Raw genomic sequence first — 22,955 nt, forward strand, 5'->3', positions numbered from 1 at the left:
TGGAGGGAGGGAAATGGGTAAATACATGGAGCACAGTATTTTTAGGACAACGCAGTAGCATTTGTGTCTATTTTGGGGTGTTGAGTAAGTTCATGCTTTTTTCTACTAAAAGTATGTATGCTAAAAAATGGTTCTTAGATTTGATAAAAGTGCTATATGATAGTATTAACTATTCAAATACTAAACATTGATAATTTTAATTTATTTACTCTAGTAGAAAGTACTAATTCAGATATACTACCTATAGTAAATCTGAATAAACTACATATTTTTTGTAGTACATGTACTATATTTTTCCTAGATACACTTAATTCAGATACACTGGTATATACCATGAGTAGAGGAAGACCATGGTGAAAAAGAAATATTTGATAAGTGGCCTGGAAAGATCATCCAGAATTTAAAGTCAAGGTTGATTCTGGAAAGAGAAAACTTGTCCACAGTTATTTGTTGAACGTCCATTGAATGTTAGCTAGAAAAAAGCCTCACGCAATTTCACTTTTATTTGACCCAGTGGAGAGAAGACTTGCTGCTTGCGTTATGTTCTTAAAGTAGTATATTGCTGAGGGTAAAGATTGTGGCCATTAACTTTTTTACCTCTCTCCTATCTAATGAATATTGAGTAAATGAAGAATGTTTTGCACTGACTTCACACGTATCAATTAATTTTTCTACAGGTATCTTCATAGTCATCACTTCTTGGAGTTAGTTACCTTGCTTCTGTCAATTCCGGTAACAAGTGCCCACCCTGGTGTGCTGCAAGCCACAAAAGATGTTTTAAAGTTTCTTGCACAGTCACAAAAGGGTCTTCTTTTTTTTATGTCGGAATATGAAGCAACAAATTTGTTGATCCGAGCTCTGTGTCACCTTTATGATCAAGATGAAGAGGAGGGTCTTCAGTCTGATGGTGTCATTGATGATGCGTTTGCCTTGTGGCTACAGGACTCAACACAGACATTGCAGTGTATTACAGAGCTCTTCAGCCATTTTCAGCGTTGCACAGCCAGTGAAGAAACTGACCATTCAGATCTCTTGGGAACCCTTCACAATCTTTATTTGATTACTTTTAACCCTGTGGGAAGATCAGCTGTTGGTCATGTTTTCAGTCTTGAGAAAAATCTCCAAAGTCTTATTACTCTAATGGAGTACTATTCCAAAGAAGCCTTAGGGTAATTTTCTTTTTACTTGTTAAATTTTTTATTATTCGGGAAAACTGTGTCAGTAAAGGGCTAGTTTCTTAAAAGTAGGTGTTGCATTTGAAAGTAAAAACTGTAATTATTTTTTGACATAATACATAATTTGTTAATTAAGGATTAGTATGACAGAAATCTCTAAAATATAAGATGTGCTATAAAGCAACGAAATGGATCTTTTTGCAGCTTCTTCCAGTTTCCCCTTGGTGTTGACAAGATTGCAACTGTAGTACCCTTGCTAGTTTGTGTGTAGAGTAATCCTAAGGCACCAAAATATATACTTGCAGAGTAATGAGGACTATCTTGCTGTCTTGAATTTTCCCTCACCTTTACACTGTGGTGCTCTGGTTTCAGAAGTACTTTGACTAAATGGATGTGGGGGATTTTAGAATGATACTAGTTTTCAAGAGCTGCCCTGGAGGGCAGAGGATTTTAGTGTCTGAGGAGGTAAACATGCTCTTCCTGGCTCATGTCATACAGAGCAGTGACATCCAGGTAGCTGGCCTCACAACAGGGTCTTGCTATGACTCCTTGAGTGATAGGTCTTTTGTGGGGGGGGGGGGGGGGGTTTGAAAGGCAAACACCATTGGCTTCCATGCCTAGCTCTACCTCAACAGTTTTACAGTAGAAGACTGAGTGATGATGGCAGTAGATTGATTCATCACACTTGTTCCTACTTATCTGGAGTGGACAAACATTTTAAAGGGACCATTGAAGTAGACTTCTGGATCTTTTATTGTTAATATTTCATTGTTCTTCCAATCTTATTTCTTAATAGAATTTCACTTTCTATTGTGATACGTGTTCTTTGTTTATATACTTTTAAGTAGTGCTTTCAGGTGAATTGGAGGTGAATGTTAAAATCTGATTTCATGTCTTCAGGAAGTTAGTCATGTTTCATTGTAAAATTCCCTGGTCTCTTTAAAACCAAATAGAAAAAAAAATGTTTAAAATTGTTCCTGGAAGAATTGTTTTCATACCAAAAACTTTAAAACCTTATTTTGTTTCAGTGATTCCAAGTCTAAGAAGTCAGTAGCTTATAATTATGCATGCATACTTATTTTGGTGGTGGTTCAGTCTTCCAGTGATGTCCAAATGCTAGAACAGCATGCAGCATCTCTCTTGAAGCTTTGTAAAGCAGATGAAAATAATGCTAAATTACAAGGTATGGTACTTGAAGTTGTTTAAGCATTTATGATATGTGAAGGGAAAAGTCTTTGAATATCTGTAATTAGTACTTTATCATGTTTTGATAATATAGTAATACTCTGTTATTGCCTCAGGGTACCCTATATGAAAGTGTTTTATATGGTGTTCTTAAAAAAATTTTTAGGAAGTTGTTGCAAGTACCTTTTCCTGGAAAATCATGGTAATTGGTGGTTGGTTGAAGTTACTAATCAAAATGGAAGAAGTAGCTTAAAGGTGAATTCAAAAGTTGAGTTTTGTGTATAGTTTGCATATGTGTGTGTTTTTCTATATATATTTCTAAGTATAACACTATTCTAAGTACAACTTAGAAATCTATTTGTCATTAACACATTGTGCTATCTTTAACAGTGAAAGATAGTGAATATGAACATTCTTTTCTTTTTTTAATAATTTTTTTAAAGTTTATTTATTTATTTTGAGAGACAGAGAACATGAGCAGGGGTGGGGCAGAGAAAGAATCCCAAGCAGGCTCCGCACTGTCAGTGCAGAGCCCAGTGCAGGGTTCAAACCCGCAAACAGCGAGATCATGACCTGAGCCAAAATCAAGAGTCAGATGCTTAACCGACTGAGCCACCCAGGCACCCCGAGCATTATTTTCTACAGTATTTAAATGTATGTTGAATGAAGTTTATGGCAAAGCTTATATGGGCAGTCCTGAAAAATCGAAGGTATTTAATCACAGTTTTTTATTATTTTGCTTTGATTTTTGGCTTTCTGACCTTACCAAATAGAAAATTTGAAAACATTGAGTAAATACTATAAATAGCATGTGGCCTTTTTTCTTTTTAATCTTAAATTTTATGTGTGGTACTACCAGTAAAAGTTGGGTAGTAAATTCAGCTTCCCATCTAGGAAATAGGTTTTTTCCCTGTAGTGTGCCTATATAAAAGGAGGTCACACAACATCTTCAAAGGTATTATTAATGCTTTACTACTTATTCTGGGTGATGGGTACACATATATGTTTTATTATTCCTTATATTTTTCATTGGGACAATATATTCTGTATATATGAAAGAGTTAATTTAAAAACACAGAGGAAAAATACTCATGTGCATGGTTGTAATCCTCATGGAGGAGTGTGTAGAACCAAGGAGAGACATGACTATTTTCAGTTTCCTTTAGTTTTTCCTACAAAGTGTCTGGAACTGGCATATCACTTTTTACATTAGAATGCTTTTCTTAAAACATTTTTGGTGATAAAGTATAGGTATTATAGCGCAGCTTCTAGGAGAGGGTTTTTTTCTACATTATTCCACTCAGTTTTTTTAAGTATAATTGACACACAATGTTACATTAGTTTCAATTGTACAACATAGTGATTCCACAACTCTATAAGGTTATGCTCACTGCAAGTGTATCTATCATCTGTTACCATACAGTGCTATTATAATACCACTGACTATATTTCCTACACTGTATATTTCATCCCTGTGATTTATTCATACCATAACTGGAAGCCTTTACCTCCCACTCCACTTCACTCATTTTGCTCATCCTTCCACCCCCATCCTCTCTGGCAACCCACCAGTTTCTTCTCTATATTTATGGATCTGTTTTTTCTTTTTTTGTTTGTTCATTTTTTTCTAGAAGAGTTTTAAATTCATTTGTGGTAGATGGTATATTTCACTTATAATTGTTTATAAGCAAAGTGTGTTATTATTTTGGGATGATAGTGATTATTTTTAATTTTATAAAGACAAATAAGGAAATTGATAAAATTTAAAATTCAGGTTAAGAGAAAAGACACTCAGCAAATGTCTACCACTCCCCCAACAGGGTTGATCCTGTTAGAAATTAATATATTTTGTTCATGCTTTTTGGAGGGTGTGGGAGGCAGCAGTAGCATTAAGTGAATAAACACTATTTTATTATGTTAGTTTATAAAAAGTCTTTTATAAATCTTTTTAATGTTGTAAGTTGATGGTCCTGTTTAAGCATGTAAACACTTAAGTTTTCAGAAACCAAGTAACTAAGAATGGTCACTTCTTACTTCTAAACCAGTATAGTAGTCCATTTACATTTCATGTTAAAACTTTTTAAAAAAAATTAGACATAAGCTCATCCCTGTATGAAGTTTAGATTATTGAAATCAGTATGAATCTGACAATGTTCTTTGGAAAAGAATACCTTTACTTCCTTTGTTATAAAGGCTTTTATTTTAAAATATTATGTTATAAATGACCTCTTTGTTTTTAAGAACTTGGCAAGTGGCTTGAACCTCTGAAAAACCTTAGATTTGAAATTAACTGCATCCCAAACCTAATTGAATACGTTAAACAGGTAAGTAAAACCTAAAAGTACCTTGATTTTATGGAACTGTATGGTAGTGTATAGTAGTGTTACTTTAAATCATTTATGTAGATAATGCAGTAATTGTTAAGTATACTTGATTGATTTACTAGACTTTATGGGTGCAGATTCATACATATATGTAGATGGGTATGTGACGGTGTGTATATGGGAATACACATGCAGACAACCCTGTGTACTGTACTGCTTTCCACTACCAGATTCTTTCATATTTTTTTCTCAAATTGGAGTAATATCACTGCCATTTTGATGACATTTACAACAATGTTTTAAAGTTAAGTAATTTAACATATAATTGTTTAAGTTAAACTTTAGTGAAAAAAGAACTTCCTTCAAAATTTTTAGGCAAAAATTGACAAGAGTCAATTCCAGATAATCACAATGGGGACTAGTTATAAATTTGTTAATTTGGGATGGTCACATCTATAAAGAAAATATTCATGAAAGTTGAAAATCATAAAACTCATAATAGTACATTTGAAAAATTCATATACAATTCAAGTAATTAGTAATTAAAAATTCACTAAGATTGTTGTATTGTCAGTTTTAGAAGTTAGTGTAACATAGGAAGTCAGTGTAACAAAGGTGGTCATAGATGCATAAAAAGTTTAAGCTAAAAGAATGAACCTTGAATTATTCTCCTCTTTCATTTAACAGGTAAACTGTGTGTATTTTTGTGTATGTGTGTGTGTAAAACATCTTGGTCTTGGAGTTGAAATGTGTTATTAAAATAACATACATGTATATCTTTCTAATCTGGGTTTCTCTGCTTTAGATTTTTCTTTACTGACTTGTCTCCCTTATCTTCTCCTTTTACTCCATCTTTCCTAAGAGTACTTTAATCTCCTTTGGTGCCATCATATTCTTCTGTGTTCCTCACTCTATGCTTTGTATGATGTCTAGAGCTTCTCATTATATTCAGTCTTTTATTTGGCAGAAATATGATCATTTTTGGTCTGTAAATTTAAGTTGTCATGTATTCGGGGTACTTGTGTGTGGTCAGGAAAATATATAAGGAAATATCCAGTAAACATCAGATACTTGAGTACAAGATTTTAACCAGTAAGAAATTTAGTTCTAGAAATTTAAATTACGTGCTATAATTAAAGGAATTTTGACTTTTCTGTAAATCCTTATTCGTTAATTATACTTAATAATGAATGACTCTTATTCCAAGATATACCAAAAGCAGTTCATCTGAGACTGAAACTTCCTTTGGTGGCTCCATGCTGCCTTATGTAGTTTGTGGAATTATCATGGAAAGGCAGCAAGGAAGAAATCAGAGGAAAAGATGTAAGGTGAAAAATGTATAAGGGAAAGGAATTTTCTAATTTTTAAGTTCCTCCTCTGAGGTTTAGAAGCTGAAAGAGTAACATTTTTAAATGTTATTTTTTCTGAGGATTTTCAAACCATCTGTGCTTCTCTGTAGAAACTACAAAAACAGACATAACTATTGTCAGGAAACATGGCATGGGCAGGTGCTAAGGACATAGGCAACTGTATTTCTTTTTCCTTTAACCATGTCCTAACTGACCATCACAACTAGGTATCTATATTTAAGAGTATGTTATATAGTGCTAAAACTTTCCTTGTTGCTTCCTCAGTTTTAAAAGAGGTTTAGTGCCCACAAGGCTCTGTAAAATCAGTTATTGCTTCATTTTTGGGAGGGAGGGTATTTAGAAAGAGTATATGATAAAGAACTATTTTAAATTCTTAATACAAGGAGTCTCATTCAGTTTTGTATGTTACCTTTGTTTTTAATCAGCACTTTTTAGTCTACTTGCACTTTGTAATTATTCATTTTATAAAATAACCTTTATAAACTTCATAAACATTATTCATGTTTTACATTTAATTAAGATACTTAAAGTGTAAGTACTTACTATAAAATGTATTTTTAACTAATGCCTTCTTGGGAATTTTTTCTCGATTTGTATCAAAGCACCAAGAATTAAACTTTCTGTTCATTTTTATTTTTAAAGAATATCGATAATTTGATGACCCCAGAAGGAGTTGGCCTTACCACTGCCTTGCGTGTTCTCTGTAATGTCGCGTGTCCACCACCTCCTGTTGAAGGTAATATGGCTATTATACATTAAAAACTATTCTTAAGGCTTAGTATAAATGTCATTTATTAAATAAAATATTAAAAGATCTTAACTGATTATTAACATATAAGTAATTAGTTTTTTTTCCCCTTATCCTATATAAAGGTCAACAGAAAGACCTGAAATGGAATCTTGCCGTTATTCAGCTTTTTTCTGCTGAAGGAATGGACACCTTTATTCGGGTTCTACAAAAATTGAACAGTATTCTGACTCAGCCCTGGAGGCTCCATGTCAACATGGGGACTACCCTTCACAGAGTTACTACTATTTCAATGGCTCGCTGCACACTCACTCTTCTTAAAACTATGTTAACGGAACTCCTGAGAGGTGGATCCTTTGAGTTTAAGGACATGCGTGTTCCTTCAGCACTTGTGACTTTACACATGCTCCTGTGCTCTATCCCTCTCTCAGGTCGTTTGGATAGTGATGAACAGAAAATTCAAAATGATATCATTGATATCTTACTGACTTTTACACAAGGAGTTAATGAAAAACTCACAATCTCAGAAGAGACACTGGCCAATAATACTTGGTCTTTAATGTTAAAAGAAGTTCTTTCTTCAATCTTGAAGGTTCCTGAAGGATTTTTTTCTGGACTCATACTACTTTCAGAGCTGCTGCCTCTACCATTGCCCATGCAAACAACTCAGGTATCACTTCCATATAACATGCATCTTATAAATGACTGCAGTAACACTTTAAAAAAAGCCAGTGATTTTGTTAAAAAAAAAAAAACCAAACCCACAACCCTCATCCCCTTCCCCTAAAAAAGACATAAAATAACCGGATGAGGGTGAGATAAAACTGAAGCAAGTTGGTCATTAAAGAAATATGGGGGGCAACATTTTAATAAATTTTTGTTAATGTGAATTTTATTATGCTGTTATGTATACTTGTACTTTTGTTATTTTTAAATCTTTTTTTTCCCCTTTATCATGTGTTAGAATTTGCCATTAACTAGGTTGGTTCACCAATGGACTCTGTTCTACTGACTGCTAACCTGAGAACAATAAGATTTTCTAGATGAATTGAATTCAAGCAAATGTTTAATTGTATAATAGAAAAATGTTTTAAGCATGTGTTCTTTTCGTAACAGTTCTTCCTGAACAATTTTTGTGACTATAAATAAATATTAAAGAAAATCTACGTACACACACAATATACTTTTTTAACAGGTTATTGAGCCACATGATATATCAGTGGCACTCAACACCCGAAAATTGTGGAGCATGCACCTTCATGTTCAAGCAAAGTTGCTCCAAGAAATAGTTCGCTCTTTCTCTGGCACAACCTGCCAGCCCATTCAACATATGTTACGGCGTATTTGTGTTCAATTGTGTGATCTTGCCTCACCAACTGCACTTCTGATTATGAGAACTGTGTTGGATTTGATTGTAGAAGACTTGCAAAGGTATTAAACATTTTTTCCTCAAATTATTTTTGACACATACATTTTTTTTCACTTAGAATGTGGAAACCAGGGTTTAGAATGCTCAGATAATATATGTGTGTGTGTGTGTGTGTGTGTGTGTGTGTGTATATATGTGTGTGTATATATATATATATGTATATGTATATATATATATGTGTGTGTGTGTACACATATACACAGGTATACATACACATTTGTGTATGTATATGAATATATGTAGATTGTTTTTAATTGGAAAACTTTATTTCACGTGCAAGATACGCTGAAGGTCTTGATTTTGGGTGTTTAAAGGTGAACTATAAAGTACTCTGATTTAAAAAAATACATATTGAAATCTGAATTTATAAAATTTTATAATAATTGTAAAATTCCAGAGAAGTCATCATATCCAAGGATTGAAATATTTTATACAAGATTTGTGTGAGATGATATGTGTTGGAAAATAAATATTAGTTAAATAATGCCTTAAAGTTAAGAATTTTGTTTACTAAATGTATTGATTTTATTTCAGCACTTCAGAAGATAAAGAAAAACAGTACACTAGCCAAACCACCAGGTTGCTTGCTCTTCTTGATGCTCTGGCTTCACACAAAGCTTGTAAATTAGCTATTTTGCATCTAATTAATGGAACTATTAAAGGTGATGAAAGATATGCAGAGATATTCCAGGATCTGTTAGCTTTGGTGCGGTCTCCTGGAGACAGTGTTATTCGCCAACAATGTGTTGAATATATCACATCCATTTTGCAGTCTCTCTGTGATCAGGTATTTATAGTTATTTTATAAATTCATTTTTTGTATATGGTTCCAAAGCTTCCCTTGATATAAGTCTTGTCTGTGAACACAGAGATCTCATCTGTTTTATTATTCCTACTGTTGTTTGGGGAGATCTTATTTGACCAGTGAACCAATAATAAAATGGTTTGGTGCTTCATAGCTTTCTTTGGGTTTGTACTTCACAGGTTTCTCTGAAGAGCTCTTTATGAGATTGCATCATTGAATAGTTACTTTATGTGCCACTATATTCGTTGGGGTTGGTTATGTCCAGCATGTTCATTTTCATTCCACTTATACACAGATTCATTGTTGAATTTTATCGCTTTGTGATTGGTTGAATTAATACCATGTGTTTTTTTGTTAGGACAACTTTTGAAGGTATCATAGGCTACTACAGTTTTAGTGTGTTTCCGACTACTCTCCTTACAGATGTTGACCAAAAGTAGTAGTATTTCTACCTTTGTATATTATTGACTTCCAGTTTATAATTCCATAAGTTAATGAAAATTGTTTTAACTTTTAAAGCTCATTGTGATTGAGATTTTTTAAGATTTCTATACCTAATGGTACTTTAGCTTATCATAATGCTCCTGTCTAATCAGATGTGATTTTTTTCAGGCAGAATGTATATTTTTTAATATTTATTTACTTACTTAGAGAGACAGTGCACACGTGTGCACAAGCAGGGTGAGGGGCAGAGAGAGAGAGGGAGAGAAAGAATCCCAAGCAAAGCTCTATACTGTTAGTGCAGTCTGACGGGGATCTTGATCTCACGAACTCTGAGATTGTGACCTGAACCAAAATCAAGAGTTGGATTCTTAATCAGCTGAGCCACCCAGGTGCCCCCAGGCAGAATATTTTTAATAGGATCCCATGTTGGAAGATTATCTTTATTCAGCTGACAAAAATCCAGTTTGGTTACATTTAACACCTAAGAAGGAGCATTTTTGGTGTGACTTGTTTTCACAAAAAGAGGACCTGGTAGAATATAGTTTTGGACCTGGCAGAGAGGATATTTTAAGTCCTTATACCCTAAAGTGTCCATTTGACTGGTGTTTGTTATATAACCCAGGTCAGGTTTTATGACTAATCTGAATGACACCATAGCACCATAGCTGCCCTGATCACGTAAACCTCATTCTTGGCCTCATCTTACTATATTTGCCTTCTGATTCAAACTTTGTTTTTTGGTTGTAACCCATGTTGAATACTAGTTTACAGTATGTTGAAGTGATTAAAGGCAATGAGACATCCCTAAAAATGTTTCTGTAAGATCTACTTTATTTACTTCTATAAAAAGAGTGGTGAGAGTTTTTAGTTATTGTTGGTTAAACTTGCTTAGTGCTGAAAAACTTGAATTTTAAAAGTATATAAAATCTAGAGGAAAATAAAATATTTAGTTGAAAGACAGTGCTTAAATGTTTATTTGCTCTATCCATTTCTTTTTGTGATGTTTTAAATTCCAATATGTTCATTAAAATTTATTTCACTGGGGGCACCTAGGTGGCTCAGTCAGAGCCTGCTTGGGATTCTCTATCCTTCTCTCTGTCTCTGCCCCTCTCCCACACATGCATTCTCTCTCTCTCTCAAACTAAATAAACATTTTTTTTTTTTAACGTTTATTTATTTTTGGGACAGAGAGAGACAGAGCATGAACAGGGGAGGGGCAGAGAGAGAGGGAGACACAGAATCGGAAACAGGCTCCAGGCTCTGAGCCATCAGCCCAGAGCCCGATGCGGGGCTCGAACTCACGGACCGCGAGATTGTGACCTGGCTGAAGTCGGACGCTTAACCGACTGCGCCACCCAGGCGCCCCTCTAAATAAACATATAAAAAATTTATTTCATTGAATGATTTCTTTATAAATTAAAAAGATATTCAAATGAATCAATAACACATGATTTAAAATCTTTTAGTACCAAAAGAATGTAACCACTTGAAGATAGAAACTACACTCAGTGCAGTACAGAAGGAAAAATGTGTAGGAGCACCTGGCTGGCTCATTCAGTAGAGTATGCAAATCTTGATCTTGGGATCATGAGTTCAAGCCCCACGTTGGGCATAGAGCCAGACAAACAATCAAACAAATAAATAAGTGTAAGCTTAAAAAGAGATATTCTTTTAAAGTAAAAATATTGTAAAGTAAAATATTTGTCTTTGTTTCTTTAAGTGTATATCCTTGAATTACCTTTTATAGAAGAGCAAAATAACGCCATTGTTCTTAATGTGTTTGAATTTATATTTGGTGTAGGAAGGTGACAATGTTTTGATGAGATAATTACTAAGTATTAGTTGCTGTGTGTTTCTGAAATAAAAATGTTAATCGATGGTGATAATAATGAAAGAAAATTTTTCCCTACTCCTCTCCACCCTCACAGGACATTGCGCTTATTTTGCCAAACTCTTCTGAAGGTTCTATTTCTGAACTGGAGCAGCTCTCCAATTCTCTACCAAACAAAGAATTGATGGCCTCAATCTGTGACTGTCTACTGGCTATGCTAGCTAACTCTGAGAGCAGTTATAGCTGTTTACTGACATGTGTCAGAACAATGATGTTTCTTGCAGAGCATGATTATGGATTATTTCATTTAAAAAGGTAATGCTTTATCTAATTTAATATATTCTTGGATTTAACTTTTCACTCTATCATCCCTCCCCAAATTAGTTAACTCATTGCTGTTGTAGAAGGCTGAAGATATGATTTCTTTCATGTGGAGAAATTTGTATTTATGGAAAGGATTTTTTAGTAGTGAAGTGTGCTAGTAATCCAATCTTCAGCATTAAAATATAAATTGAATAGATAGACAAATTAATGTGGACATCTTACAGTATTTAAGAAGGGAATCTTACTGTTCCAGGGATATTAATTCACACTGTTTTTGTTTTGTTGATACATTTACCTGTAGTCCTTTAAAAGTGATGGTTGGTGTAGGGTGCGTGACTGGCTGAGTCAGTAGAGCATGCAGCTCTTTTTCTCAGGGTTGTGAGTTCAAGCCCCACATTGGTGTGGAGCCTACTTAAACAACAAACAAACAAACAGAAGTGATGGTGCTGTGATGGTGCTGTGATACTCTGTGCTGATTCTGTGTTTTTTATTCTGTAGAGAACTGGCTGAGATAAAATTAATTTGAGATGATGTAAACTTCAAGTGTAATTTCTGCTTCAGTCTCTCTGTCCATGCCCTCATCTTTTTCTTCTCTAGGAAGGTAGCTGGATGTTATGTAGATTTGCTTGGAAATTTGTAGAAGTTTGTAGGAGTATGAGACAGAAAGGAGGAGGAAACATGTTTGTGCCTCTCGTTAATTCTTGTAACATTGGTTGAAAACTTACGTTCCAAATGCTGTTTGGTGCTGGCTCCTACCTTCTCCACTTCCTTCTCCTGAAAAACCTGTCTCCTCTTTTACATTCTCTTTCAGTTGGTGGCACCTGCTGAAAATCCAAGTTTTCCATTTCCTCCTACCCCCCCTTCTTAGTCTCTCACCATAATCTTTACATTTTACTCTGGAATGCCCCTTTTCCTATTGCCTGGGTATTCACTCTATATCCTTAAAGCTCATCTTCTACTCTCCATCTCCAGGAAAGCCAAAAAACTTTCCTTGATTCCTCCATTCCTAAGCTCTCATAGTATTATGTGTGATATGTTTAATTTTGCTGGATTCCTGTTTCTGGTCTTTTTTCTATTGGTAATCTTTTCCTAAGTTGTCTTAATCTATTCCAGTTTCTCCCTTTAGCTCTAATTTTTCTGCTAAGCTCCAAATAACCCATCCATTTGACGTCTCTGCTTGACTTTCTATTGGACATCTCAAACTGAACAGATTTAAAGCAGAGCTCTTGAAATTCTTGCTCTCAAACACGTTTCTGTCTTGTTCATCCCAGTAAGTGTTATCACGTTAACTGTCCACACAAAACACCAAGATCTTGATTTCTCTCTTTTCCTTACTTCCTACGTGCAACCTATCAGTAAGTCCAGTGGATTATACTTCCAAAATTTATCCCTAATTTGATCACTTTTGTCCACTCTGTAGTTACCACCCTTGTCCAGTTCACTGTCATTTCGTGCATGACTCATTTCAGTAGCCTCCAGTCTACTTCTTGCTTCCACTGTTGTCCCCCTAAAATCTATTTTCTGAGCATTCAGACTGATTTTTTAAACTTAAAACAGATACATTTGTTGTTTTGCTGAAATGTTTCCAGTGGTTTCCTATTACACTGCAGTAAAACCCAAACTCTATAATGTTCTTTAAGGCTGTATACAATCTGGCCTTTGCTCATCTCTTTGACTTAACCTTATAGCTTTTTTATCCTCAGTTTTGCTACCTGTCAAGCTTATTTCTACCTCCAGACTTTTTTGTTTTGTTTTGTTTTCCTAAAATGTTTTTCCTCTAGATCCTTATAAGACTTATTTCTCACTTCACTCATGTATCTGTATAAATATTTTTCCTGTCAAAATACCTGTCTAAAATAGTCTATCCTGGGGTGCCTGACTGGCTTAGTTGGTAGAGCATGTGAGGTTTTTTTTTTTTTTTTTAATGTTTATTTATTTTTGAGAGAGAAACCAGGCACGAACAGGGGAGGGGCAGAGAGAGAGGGAGACACAGAATCTGAAGCAGGCTCCAGGCTCCGAGCTGTCAGCACAGAGCCCGATGTGGGGCTCAAACTAACGGACCACAAGATCATGACCTGAGCCGAAGTCAGACGCTTGACTTACTGAGCCACACAGGCACCCCAAGCATGTGACTCCTAATCTCACGGTCATGAGTTCAAGCCCCATGTTGGGCGTGGAGCCTACTTAAAGTAAAACAACAACAACAAAACACTAAAATAAGTCTATCTTTTGAGTCCCCATTCCTTATCCCCCTTTATATTTTTCACTGTATTTATACTGTTTGACATTGCATTATGTAGATTTATTGTTTATTTGAATATAAGCTACCCTAAGAAAGGGACTGTGTTTTCTTGACTTCAGTCCCCCAGCATTTAGAAACCTGGTGCATAGTAGGCTCTTTGAAAGAATAAAAATGGACACTGGATTCATTTAGTCCACAAATACTTATTGAATGCCTCTTCTGGGCCACATACTGTTCTAGGTACTAAAGATTGAGTAAATAAAATACATAGTATATTACAGAAAAACATTAAATAGAGCAGTTCAAGCTGCTGGTGAGTGCCAGAGTGAGGGTAGGAGTTGTCATTTGAAATACGGGGAGGTGATCAGGGAAGTCCTCACTGAGAAGGTGACCCTTGAACAAAGACCAAGACCCAAAGGTGAAGAGTGAAACATGTTAATATCCTGGGGGAGAACAATCACAAATAGCATGCCTAATGTGTCTGAGAAACAGTCATGAGGTCACGGTGGCTATCTTTGGAGTAAGAGAGCAAGGAGAAAAATGATAGGGCATAGGTTGGAGAAGTAACCTGGGGGGAAGGTGGGCGGCAGCAGATCAAGGGCCTTTAGGGTTATTATAAGGGCCATTGTAAGATTTTGAGCAGAGGCAAAGAATGATCTGGTTTTTTATCTGCCTTTTTTTTTCTTATGAGCAGGTCACTATTATGCTTTTTACATAGTTCTAACAACAACCCTGAAGCACGTCACAAAAAATTTTCTTTTTTGAGGTATTTGTACTTTCAGAATAATTACAAAAATAATAGTGCAGAGTTCAGATATGCCTTTCGTCCACCTTACCCCTATGTTAATGTCTTATGTAACCACTGAATATTTATCAAAACTGAGAAACTAACCTTGGCATAATACTATTAACTAAAATACAAAATTTATTTAGATTTTATAGTTTTTCTGTTAATGTTTTTTTCTGTTTTAACATCCAAGACAGGGGCGCCTGGGTGGCTCAGTCGGTTAAATGTCTGACTTCGGCTCAGGTCATGATCTTGTGGTTCACAAGTTCGAGCCCCGCGTCGGGCTCTGTGCTGACAGCTCGGAGCCTGGAACTTGCTTCCGATTCTGTGTCTCCCTCTCTCTATGACCCTCCCCCAATTCATGCTCTGTCTCTCTCTGTCTCAAAAATAAATAAACGTTAAAAGAAAAAAAAATAAAAAAAAAAAAAGATCCAAGACAGGATCCTACATTGCTTTTAGTTGTAATGTATCCTTTGTGTCCTGTAGCCTTGTTTTTCATGACCATAACATTTTTGGAGAGTACTTGTTAGTTATTTTGTAGAATGTTCCTCAATTTAGCTTTGTCTGATGTTTTCTCATAATTAGATTGAGATTATGCTTTATTGAGAAGATTACACAGAGAGAAATACCTCTTTTAGTGCACCATATTAGGAAATGCTTGATATATTTCTGATGATATCCACTTTGATCACTTGACTGAGGTGCTGTCTGTCAGGATTCTGCACTGTAAACTTAATAATTTTCCATTTTTAATTAAATATTTTGGAGAATATATTTCCAAAATATATTTCCATTGTGCAAATACAGGATCTTATTTCTGTGTAAAACTTTAGTCAGTAGGTTGAGCATCCAGTTGGCTCAGTAGGTTGAGCATCCAGCTTCCACTCAGGTCATGATCTCACAGTTCGTGAGTTCAATCCTTGGGTCGCACTCTACACTGACAGTGCAGAGCTTGCTTGCTTGGGATTTTCTGTCTTTCCCTCTCTCTCTGCCCCTCCCTGCTCATACACACTCTCTCTCTCTCTCTCTCTCTCAAAATAGATAAACATTTAAAAGTATTATTAAAAACAAACAAAACCCCTTTTGTCCACTAATTTTAGTATTCATCAGTGAATCTAGGCATGTGGCAGGTTTTACTGTGGTATCCCAATGCTGGTTTCCTATTTCTCTTAATCCTTTTTTAATTTTTTTTGATGGTTTATTTTTTATTTTTTAAATTTTTAATGTTTATTATTTTTGAGAGAGAGAGAGACAGAGCTTGAGACGGGGAGGGAGAGAGAGAAAAGGAGACACAGAATCTGAAACAGGCTCCAGGCTCTGAGCTGTCAGCACAGAGCCCGATGCGGGGCTTGAACTCACAAACCGTGAGATCATGACCTGAGCCGAAGTCAGACACTTAACCGACTGAGCCACCCAGGTACCCCAATGGTTGTTTATTTTTGAGAGAGCAAAGGAGAATGAGCGGGGAAGGGTCAGAGAGAGAGGGAGACACAGAATCTGAAGCAGACTGCAGGCTGTAAGCTGTCAGCACAGAACCCATCATGGGTCTCGAACTCAGGAATTGTGAGATCATGATCTGAGCCAAAGTCAGGAAGCTTAACCGACTGAGCCACGCAGGTGCCTCTCTCTTATTCTTTTTTAATTTATTAATTATCTTTCTATAAAGAAGAATTACCACTTTCTCTTCATTTATTTACTTATTCAGGGATATAAGTATGAATTTATGGACATTATTTTTTTTCTCTTTGTATGATAATCTGATACTATTGTTATTCATTTTGTTGCTCAGCTTGTGTCACTGATTTTGTTTCTTCTTATTGGATAGAGCTGGGAAATATATGCCTGTGTCCTAACTCATGCATATATATGTCTACATTTCTTTTTGTATCTATTTATTTGTATGTATGTATTGTTTTTATTTTTATTATTTTTTTTCAAGTTTCATGACATTGCTTTATTATCCATCAGAGTTCATCTCAGGGTCCATATAAATTCAGTCTTTCAGAGTACTATCTCTGGCTTGCGTATGTCAAATGTGGACCAGCCCTTGTGACTGTGGGACAGGTTGAGCCAAAGGAGCCCTGGCCTTTTGGTTTTAGGACTACATGGACATCCAGAGCCCTAGGGCATCAGAAGGGGTCCTGCCGAGAGCTGTTTGTATGGAGGCTGGGCCAGATGTATTAGTGGGGAGCTGGCCTCTTTGCTGGGCCTAAGGGAAATAAAGTTAAATATCTCTATTCTACATTGATCACGTTCCCATTGGATGGAAATGTTGAACGCACTTTGGTCTTGGCTGCAGCGATTCCCTCTCTGTTACTGTGTTTCTGACTCTGTCTTCGTTCATCCTTAGGAGCCATGGAGCTGGCACTTACTCAGTGGGCTCCTAGGGATGGCCATCAGGTTCCCTCTGGGTTCTGTGCTCAGTAACAGCCATCAGCATCAGATATCCCAAAGGAGAATAGCCCTTCTATTCCTGAGCATGGTGCTTGGCTGTTTGTAACAAGTGGAGGCAGACAGGATCCAGCTTGCCTCATGCTCTGGTTGATTGAAGTGCTTTCCTCCTCCTTCTTTTTTTTCTTTAAGATATAATTTATTGTCAAGTTGGCTAACGTACGGTATATATAGTATGCTCTTGGTTTTGGGGGTAGATTCCCATGATTCATCACTTTGTATGTATTTTTTTAAATGAGTCCATACTGACATTTTGACTCTAATATTAGATGTTGATTCTAGCTTTCTCTCTTTCCTTGTAACCTTATTCATGTTTCATGTTGTGCAGTTGTGTGGATTTTGACAAATGTATAGAGTCATGTGTTTATTGCCACAGTTGCATACAGAACAGTTCCATCAGTGTACTACCTTTTTATAGACAACTTCTTTATAGGCTGAGCAACAGGGGCAGCTGGGTGGCTCAGTTGGTTAAGCATCTGACTCTTGACTTCGTCTCAAGTCATGATCTCACAGTTCGTGAGTTCGAGTCCTGCGTCAGGCTCTATGCTGACAGCTCAGAGCCTGCTTGGGATTCTGTGTCCCTCTCTCTCTGCCCCTTCCCTACTTGCTCTCTGTCTCTCTCTCAAAATAAATAAAAAGATAAACTTAAAAAAAAAAGTTGAGCAATAAAAATACCAGCTTAAAAGTTTAGATATTCTAATAGGTATGTAGTGGACCCCAGATTTTAATAGATCATGGAAGTATTTGCTTAAGGTTATATGTAGAGACTAGTAATTGGTGTAGTCCAGTTTATATCCATTCTTTTTCCATTAATCATATTATCTTTGTATTTAATCTCATTCCTGTTTGTTGTGCCTTGTCCATTCCAGTATTTTATAAAGTTCTCAAGAGCAGGAGTCTTTATCTTTCTCTTTTGTATTGTTTTACCAAAGTCTTCTATGATGGCATCTCAGAATCCATCTGAGTTATATTTTTCAAATATAAACACTGCATGTTTAGTGTTAATATAATCTTATTTTCATTTTGATTAATTATGAATTGTTACAACTCAAAGGGCACAATTGAATATTAGAATACTTTGTCCTTGAAATTCTCTTTTGATCAATAAAGAGCTGTGTAATTGTATAGAATAATTTTAGCAGGACTTGGATATGGTTGATTGTTATACTTAAATCTACCTGTATCAGGAATTGGCAAACTATGGGCCACGGGCCAAATTCAGCTGACCACCAGTGTTTATAAATACAGTTCTGTTGGAGCATAGCCAGCATTTATGTGCTGTTTATGTCTGTTTTCCCACTACACAAATGAGTTGAGTAGTGACTGACACTGGTGTTGTGTATAGAGAGAAACAGACTGCGTTTTTATTTAGCCAGCAAAGCATAAAATATGTACCATTAGGTTCTTTACATAAAAAGTTTGCAGACCCCCAGTCTATACCCTTGATTTTCTTCTGTCAAATTATAGTAATAATAATAATTGTTAAATAATTTACATAATAATTATTACATAAAGCAGGCTTTCTGGTCAGGCTTCTGAGACAGCTATAACCTCCTTGTATTAGAGAAATCCTCAGGCTATAAAAAGTATAAAAAATAGGGAATTTGGAGTTTCTTTTGCTAAGTTTTATATCTTTATTATTTGGGGGAAATTTTTTCTTTTTTTGTGGGGGGCTTGAAGCTTATTTTTAAAAGAAGGTATCTGTGGATATTGCTTTGTTAAATGGTGTGTGTACATAGGCACACCAAAACATTTTTTAAATGATGGATTGAATTTTGTTCTGTCTGAACTGGAGATCATTTATTTCTCATACTAGATTTATATGTTCAAATTTTGAGACATATTCTTTCTATTTACAGTTCTTTGAGGAAAAACAGTAATGCTCTGCATAGTTTACTGAAACGAGTGGTCAGCACATTTAGTAAGGACACAGGTGAACTTGCATCTTCATTTTTGGAATTTATGAGACAAATTCTTAACTCTGACGCAATGGTAAGTGTACATAAATGTATATGTACGTATTTGGTATTTTTTAAATTTATAGACTTTTGTCGTAAGTTAAAAAAAATCACTTGCATTCAAAAATATCTTGAAATGGTTTTTGGAAGTTTGAACTTAGAATAGTGTTTTTTTTTTTTCCTGTGTCCTTACTCCACTATAAATGCAAGGTTTTGATTTCTAAAAAAGATAGGTGTTTTAGAGTAGAATTTACTGAACTCTTTTTAAATCTATTAAACATCATTAATTTGTGAATACTCTGTAACTTGGCAACTTAGAGAAAAATACTACTTACAGAGCCTTCATCTTTTATATAATTTTTTACATTGAGTTATCTTGCCAGGAACACTCAGGGCAGTCAAATTTTATTAGCCTCTTAATCAGATATTTACCTTCTGTCATTTAATTGAGCATTTACTCATTGTGTTTTGGATATTGTGCTTTTGGGGTGATTGCAAAGTTTATTACACTAGGGTATTTTGGATCCATCATAGATACTAAGTATCTATTTCTCTCAAATCTTATTGTTAAAATCTAATTAAGAATTTCTCCTGGGGCACCTGGGTAGCTTAGTCTGTTAAGCCTCTGATTCTTGATTTTGGCTCAGGCCATGATCTCATGGTTTGTGAGTTTGAGCCCTGTGTCGGGCTCTGCACTGACCACGTGGAGCCTGCTTGGGATTCTCTGTCTCCATCTCTCTCTGCCCCTCTCCTACTCACGTGCGCTCGTTCTCTCTCATTCTCTCTCTCTCTCTCTCTCAAAATAAATAAACTTAAAAAAAAAAAATCTCTCCCATCATATTTTCCAAAATCTAGTATATGTTGTGGACACAATTCCAGAAACCTTTAATAGGCTTGCCTTTAAAAAGTGTTTTTGGTCAGATAAGTTTGGAAAAGTCTCCCCTGATGGAACTTAACTGTGCACATTAGTATAGTAAAAGTTCTGAAAGTTCCTGGATAAATAGAAACTTGCTTTACTATAGTCTAATCTAGCTTTTCCCAAATGGATTGCCTGCAAAATACTCTGTGTGTGTGTGTGTGTGTGTGTGTGTGTGTGTGTGTGTACGTGTACATGTGCATATACTGTTAACATCCTGTGGGTCTGTATTCTGTCAACACTGGTTTAAGAAATTCAGCTCAAGGGCACCTGCGTGTGTCAGTGGGTTGAGCATCTGACTTCAGCTCAGGTTATGATCTTATGGTTGGTGAGTTCAAATGCCACATCCAGCTTGCTGCTATCAGCACAGCTCGCTGCCCCTCCCCTGCTCACGCTTTCTTTCTTTAAAAAAAAAAAAAAAATTCAGCTCATATTTAAGATTTGTGTTTGGAAAGAATTGTGGAGGACCTGTTTAGTTCAGTTTTACCAAAATAAATATAATATGGGATGACTTCATAAGGTAAAATTAAGTAAAATTACTGTTTAGTAAACATGTAATGCGTGTAATTTATATTAAGAATATCTACTCCTCCAGTAAGGGATGCCTCGCTGGCTCAGTCAGGAGAGCATGAGACTTGGCTCTTGCGGTCATGAGTTCAAGCCTCACATTGGGCATGGAGCCTACTTAAAAATTTTTTTCTGTTTTACTCTAGTAAGCACCTCTTGGCTGCCTGTTGTTTTTGTAGTTTTTTTTATACTGATTTTACTGGCAGATTTGTGTTTGCTTTGTGTCAGATATACTTTATTAAAGTGATTAAGTTTACCAGATGCTTTGATTCTTAAAGATCAGATTTTGATTCTGAAAGGTAAAGAGCATATTTAATGGTAGGACTGTAGCTACCGTAAAGAAATTTTAGGAGTTTTTATGTAATGGAAGACTAATTAGTTTTACCAGATCCTAAGTGGTGTGTTGTTAATAAATCAGTTTGACAGATTTTCTTATGCATGTCATCAATTAAACAGTTTCTAATCAAAAACCACTAACCAGTGTTCATTCTTGTTATCCAGGAGCTGCTGGTCCCTGAGGACTGCTAATTAATGCTTTTATTCATCCCTCACCAGTGCATTTCCTTTTCTTACCTCCTTCATTGGGAAGATCAAGGCCATCCTGTTTGGTTTCTGAATCTTTTCACTCTCCCTTAGATTCTTTGCCTGTTTTTTCTAACCTGTTGTTTCCTTCCTTAATCAAGGAGAATATCCCTTCCCCCCCCTCCCCCATCACTTCATTTCTATCCATGACATATATCTTACACCTTCTAATATCCTATCTGGCACCTTTTCCCTCTCCTGTTTCTCCTTGCCCTTGGCTACTTGATAGAATCTCTGAATATCCAAAATCAAATTCATTATCTTCCCCCATAAACTTGATTTATCTGTCCTGCTTTTATATCATGATCTTCCCTGACCTTCACGATAGAAATCATGAAATAGTAGCCAACTTTCCTCCTTTTCTTCATCCTCTTCAGCAGCTGTCATTCATATCAGTTTTATTTATAATACCTTTCATATTTCATTTTCTTTTGTATTTTACCACTGTTACCTTAGATTTCCTTCCTGCTGCTGCTTTTTTCGTAATGTGTTTATTGAAGTATGATCTACATCTCATAAAATTCACCCCTTTAGTTTTTAGTATATTGTACAACCATCTCTGCTATGTAATTTCAGAATGCTTTCGTAATCCCAAAAAGAAGCTCTGTGCCCATAACAGAAACTCCTCTTTTCCCCTTTTAGCCCATGGCAATCACTAATCTACTTTTCCATCTCTATATCAGTCTCTGCAAAAAGATTGCTGGGATTTTGATAGGAATTGTATTGAAATTTGGGAGTATCACTATCTTAATACCTTTTACTATATGGCTTACTTTTTTTTAAAACAGGAAATATTAACTTTTTTCATTACAGAATATAGCCCTAAATACAATAGTTACTGTTTTCTTTAGTTGTTTGCTTTATCTCTAGAAAGATAAATTCAGGTTTCATCAGTTCTTTATTTTAGTAGTAGGCATTTTATTAACTTAAGTATCAATCAGTATGTTACATGCCCAGCAAGTGCCAGTGTATTTGCCATTGGATATTTTTGTTAAGAAACCTTGCTGCTAGTATATTGAATATGTGTGTTTCGCTATTTATTATGTGAGTCTTACTCAAAGAAAATGCATTTCAGCCTTAAGCTGATTAACTCTTTCTTAATATTAGCCATTTATACCGGTGTAAAACCAAAACACTGAGGGGAAGATTGCAGCAAATGGCTTAAATATCTGTATAAGTGTGGAAGCATCTTTGCAAATTTCTCTGCTCTCAAATTTAACTTGTGTGTGACATTTACAGGGATGTTGTGGAGATGATAGTGGTCTCATGGAAGTAGAGGGAACTCATCCGTCACGGACAATGAGTATTAATGCTGCAGAGTTAAAACAGCTTCTACAAAGCAAAGAAGAAAGTCCAGAAAATTTGTTCCTTGAACTAGAGAAGCTTGTTTTGGTAAAAAAAAAAAAAAGAAAAACAGAAGCAAAATAAAAACATTTGCTCATTCAATGACTAAGATATATTTTTTTCTCTTTTTGACTAGTGCAAGTTTTTCAGTGACCTTTTAAAATAGTGAACCTTCAGCTGGATACCTGTAATAAAGTTTGAAATAACTCTTTGAATTAATAATTTGGAGTGAAGTCCTCCATACTGTTATGAATCTTAAGGAAGAAGGCATTAGTTTTTGAATTATCTATTTGAATGCAGGGTGTCCCCTGCTACCATTCTTTAGAAATAAAATGACAAATGTTTTTGGTATTTGTTTTATTTGAATATGTTTAATGTTCATAAGTTTTTGACAATATTCCAAATTTCTTAGTAATCAAAAAATACAACCTTTTCTACTAACGAGTCAGTAGATTATGGGCATAAATGTTCTC

At 35.4% G+C, this 22,955-nt stretch overlaps 1 protein-coding gene across 4 annotated transcripts in view; it reads left to right on the forward strand.

Moving 5' to 3' along the window:
• Positions 1-22,955, forward strand: part of VIRMA (vir like m6A methyltransferase associated) — a 58,096-nt gene that overhangs the window by 26,895 nt on the left and 8,246 nt on the right. For 2 of the 4 annotated variants that reach the window (XM_015072167.3, XM_015072168.3), the window contains exons 9-18: positions 678-1,169; positions 2,204-2,358; positions 4,602-4,684; positions 6,697-6,790; positions 6,928-7,472; positions 7,998-8,233; positions 8,766-9,018; positions 11,409-11,626; positions 18,975-19,107; positions 22,378-22,530. In XM_015072167.3, the coding sequence (XP_014927653.1) occupies positions 678-1,169; positions 2,204-2,358; positions 4,602-4,684; positions 6,697-6,790; positions 6,928-7,472; positions 7,998-8,233; positions 8,766-9,018; positions 11,409-11,626; positions 18,975-19,107; positions 22,378-22,530 (2,362 nt within the window). The remainder of the gene's footprint in view (positions 1-677; positions 1,170-2,203; positions 2,359-4,601; positions 4,685-6,696; positions 6,791-6,927; positions 7,473-7,997; positions 8,234-8,765; positions 9,019-11,408; positions 11,627-18,974; positions 19,108-22,377; positions 22,531-22,955) is intronic. The other 2 variants (XM_015072169.3, XM_053208687.1) reach the window with 1 other exon arrangement.

The sequence above is a fragment of the Acinonyx jubatus genome, chromosome F2 (genome assembly GCF_027475565.1).
Source record: "Acinonyx jubatus isolate Ajub_Pintada_27869175 chromosome F2, VMU_Ajub_asm_v1.0, whole genome shotgun sequence".
Lineage (NCBI taxonomy): Eukaryota > Metazoa > Chordata > Mammalia > Carnivora > Felidae > Acinonyx > Acinonyx jubatus.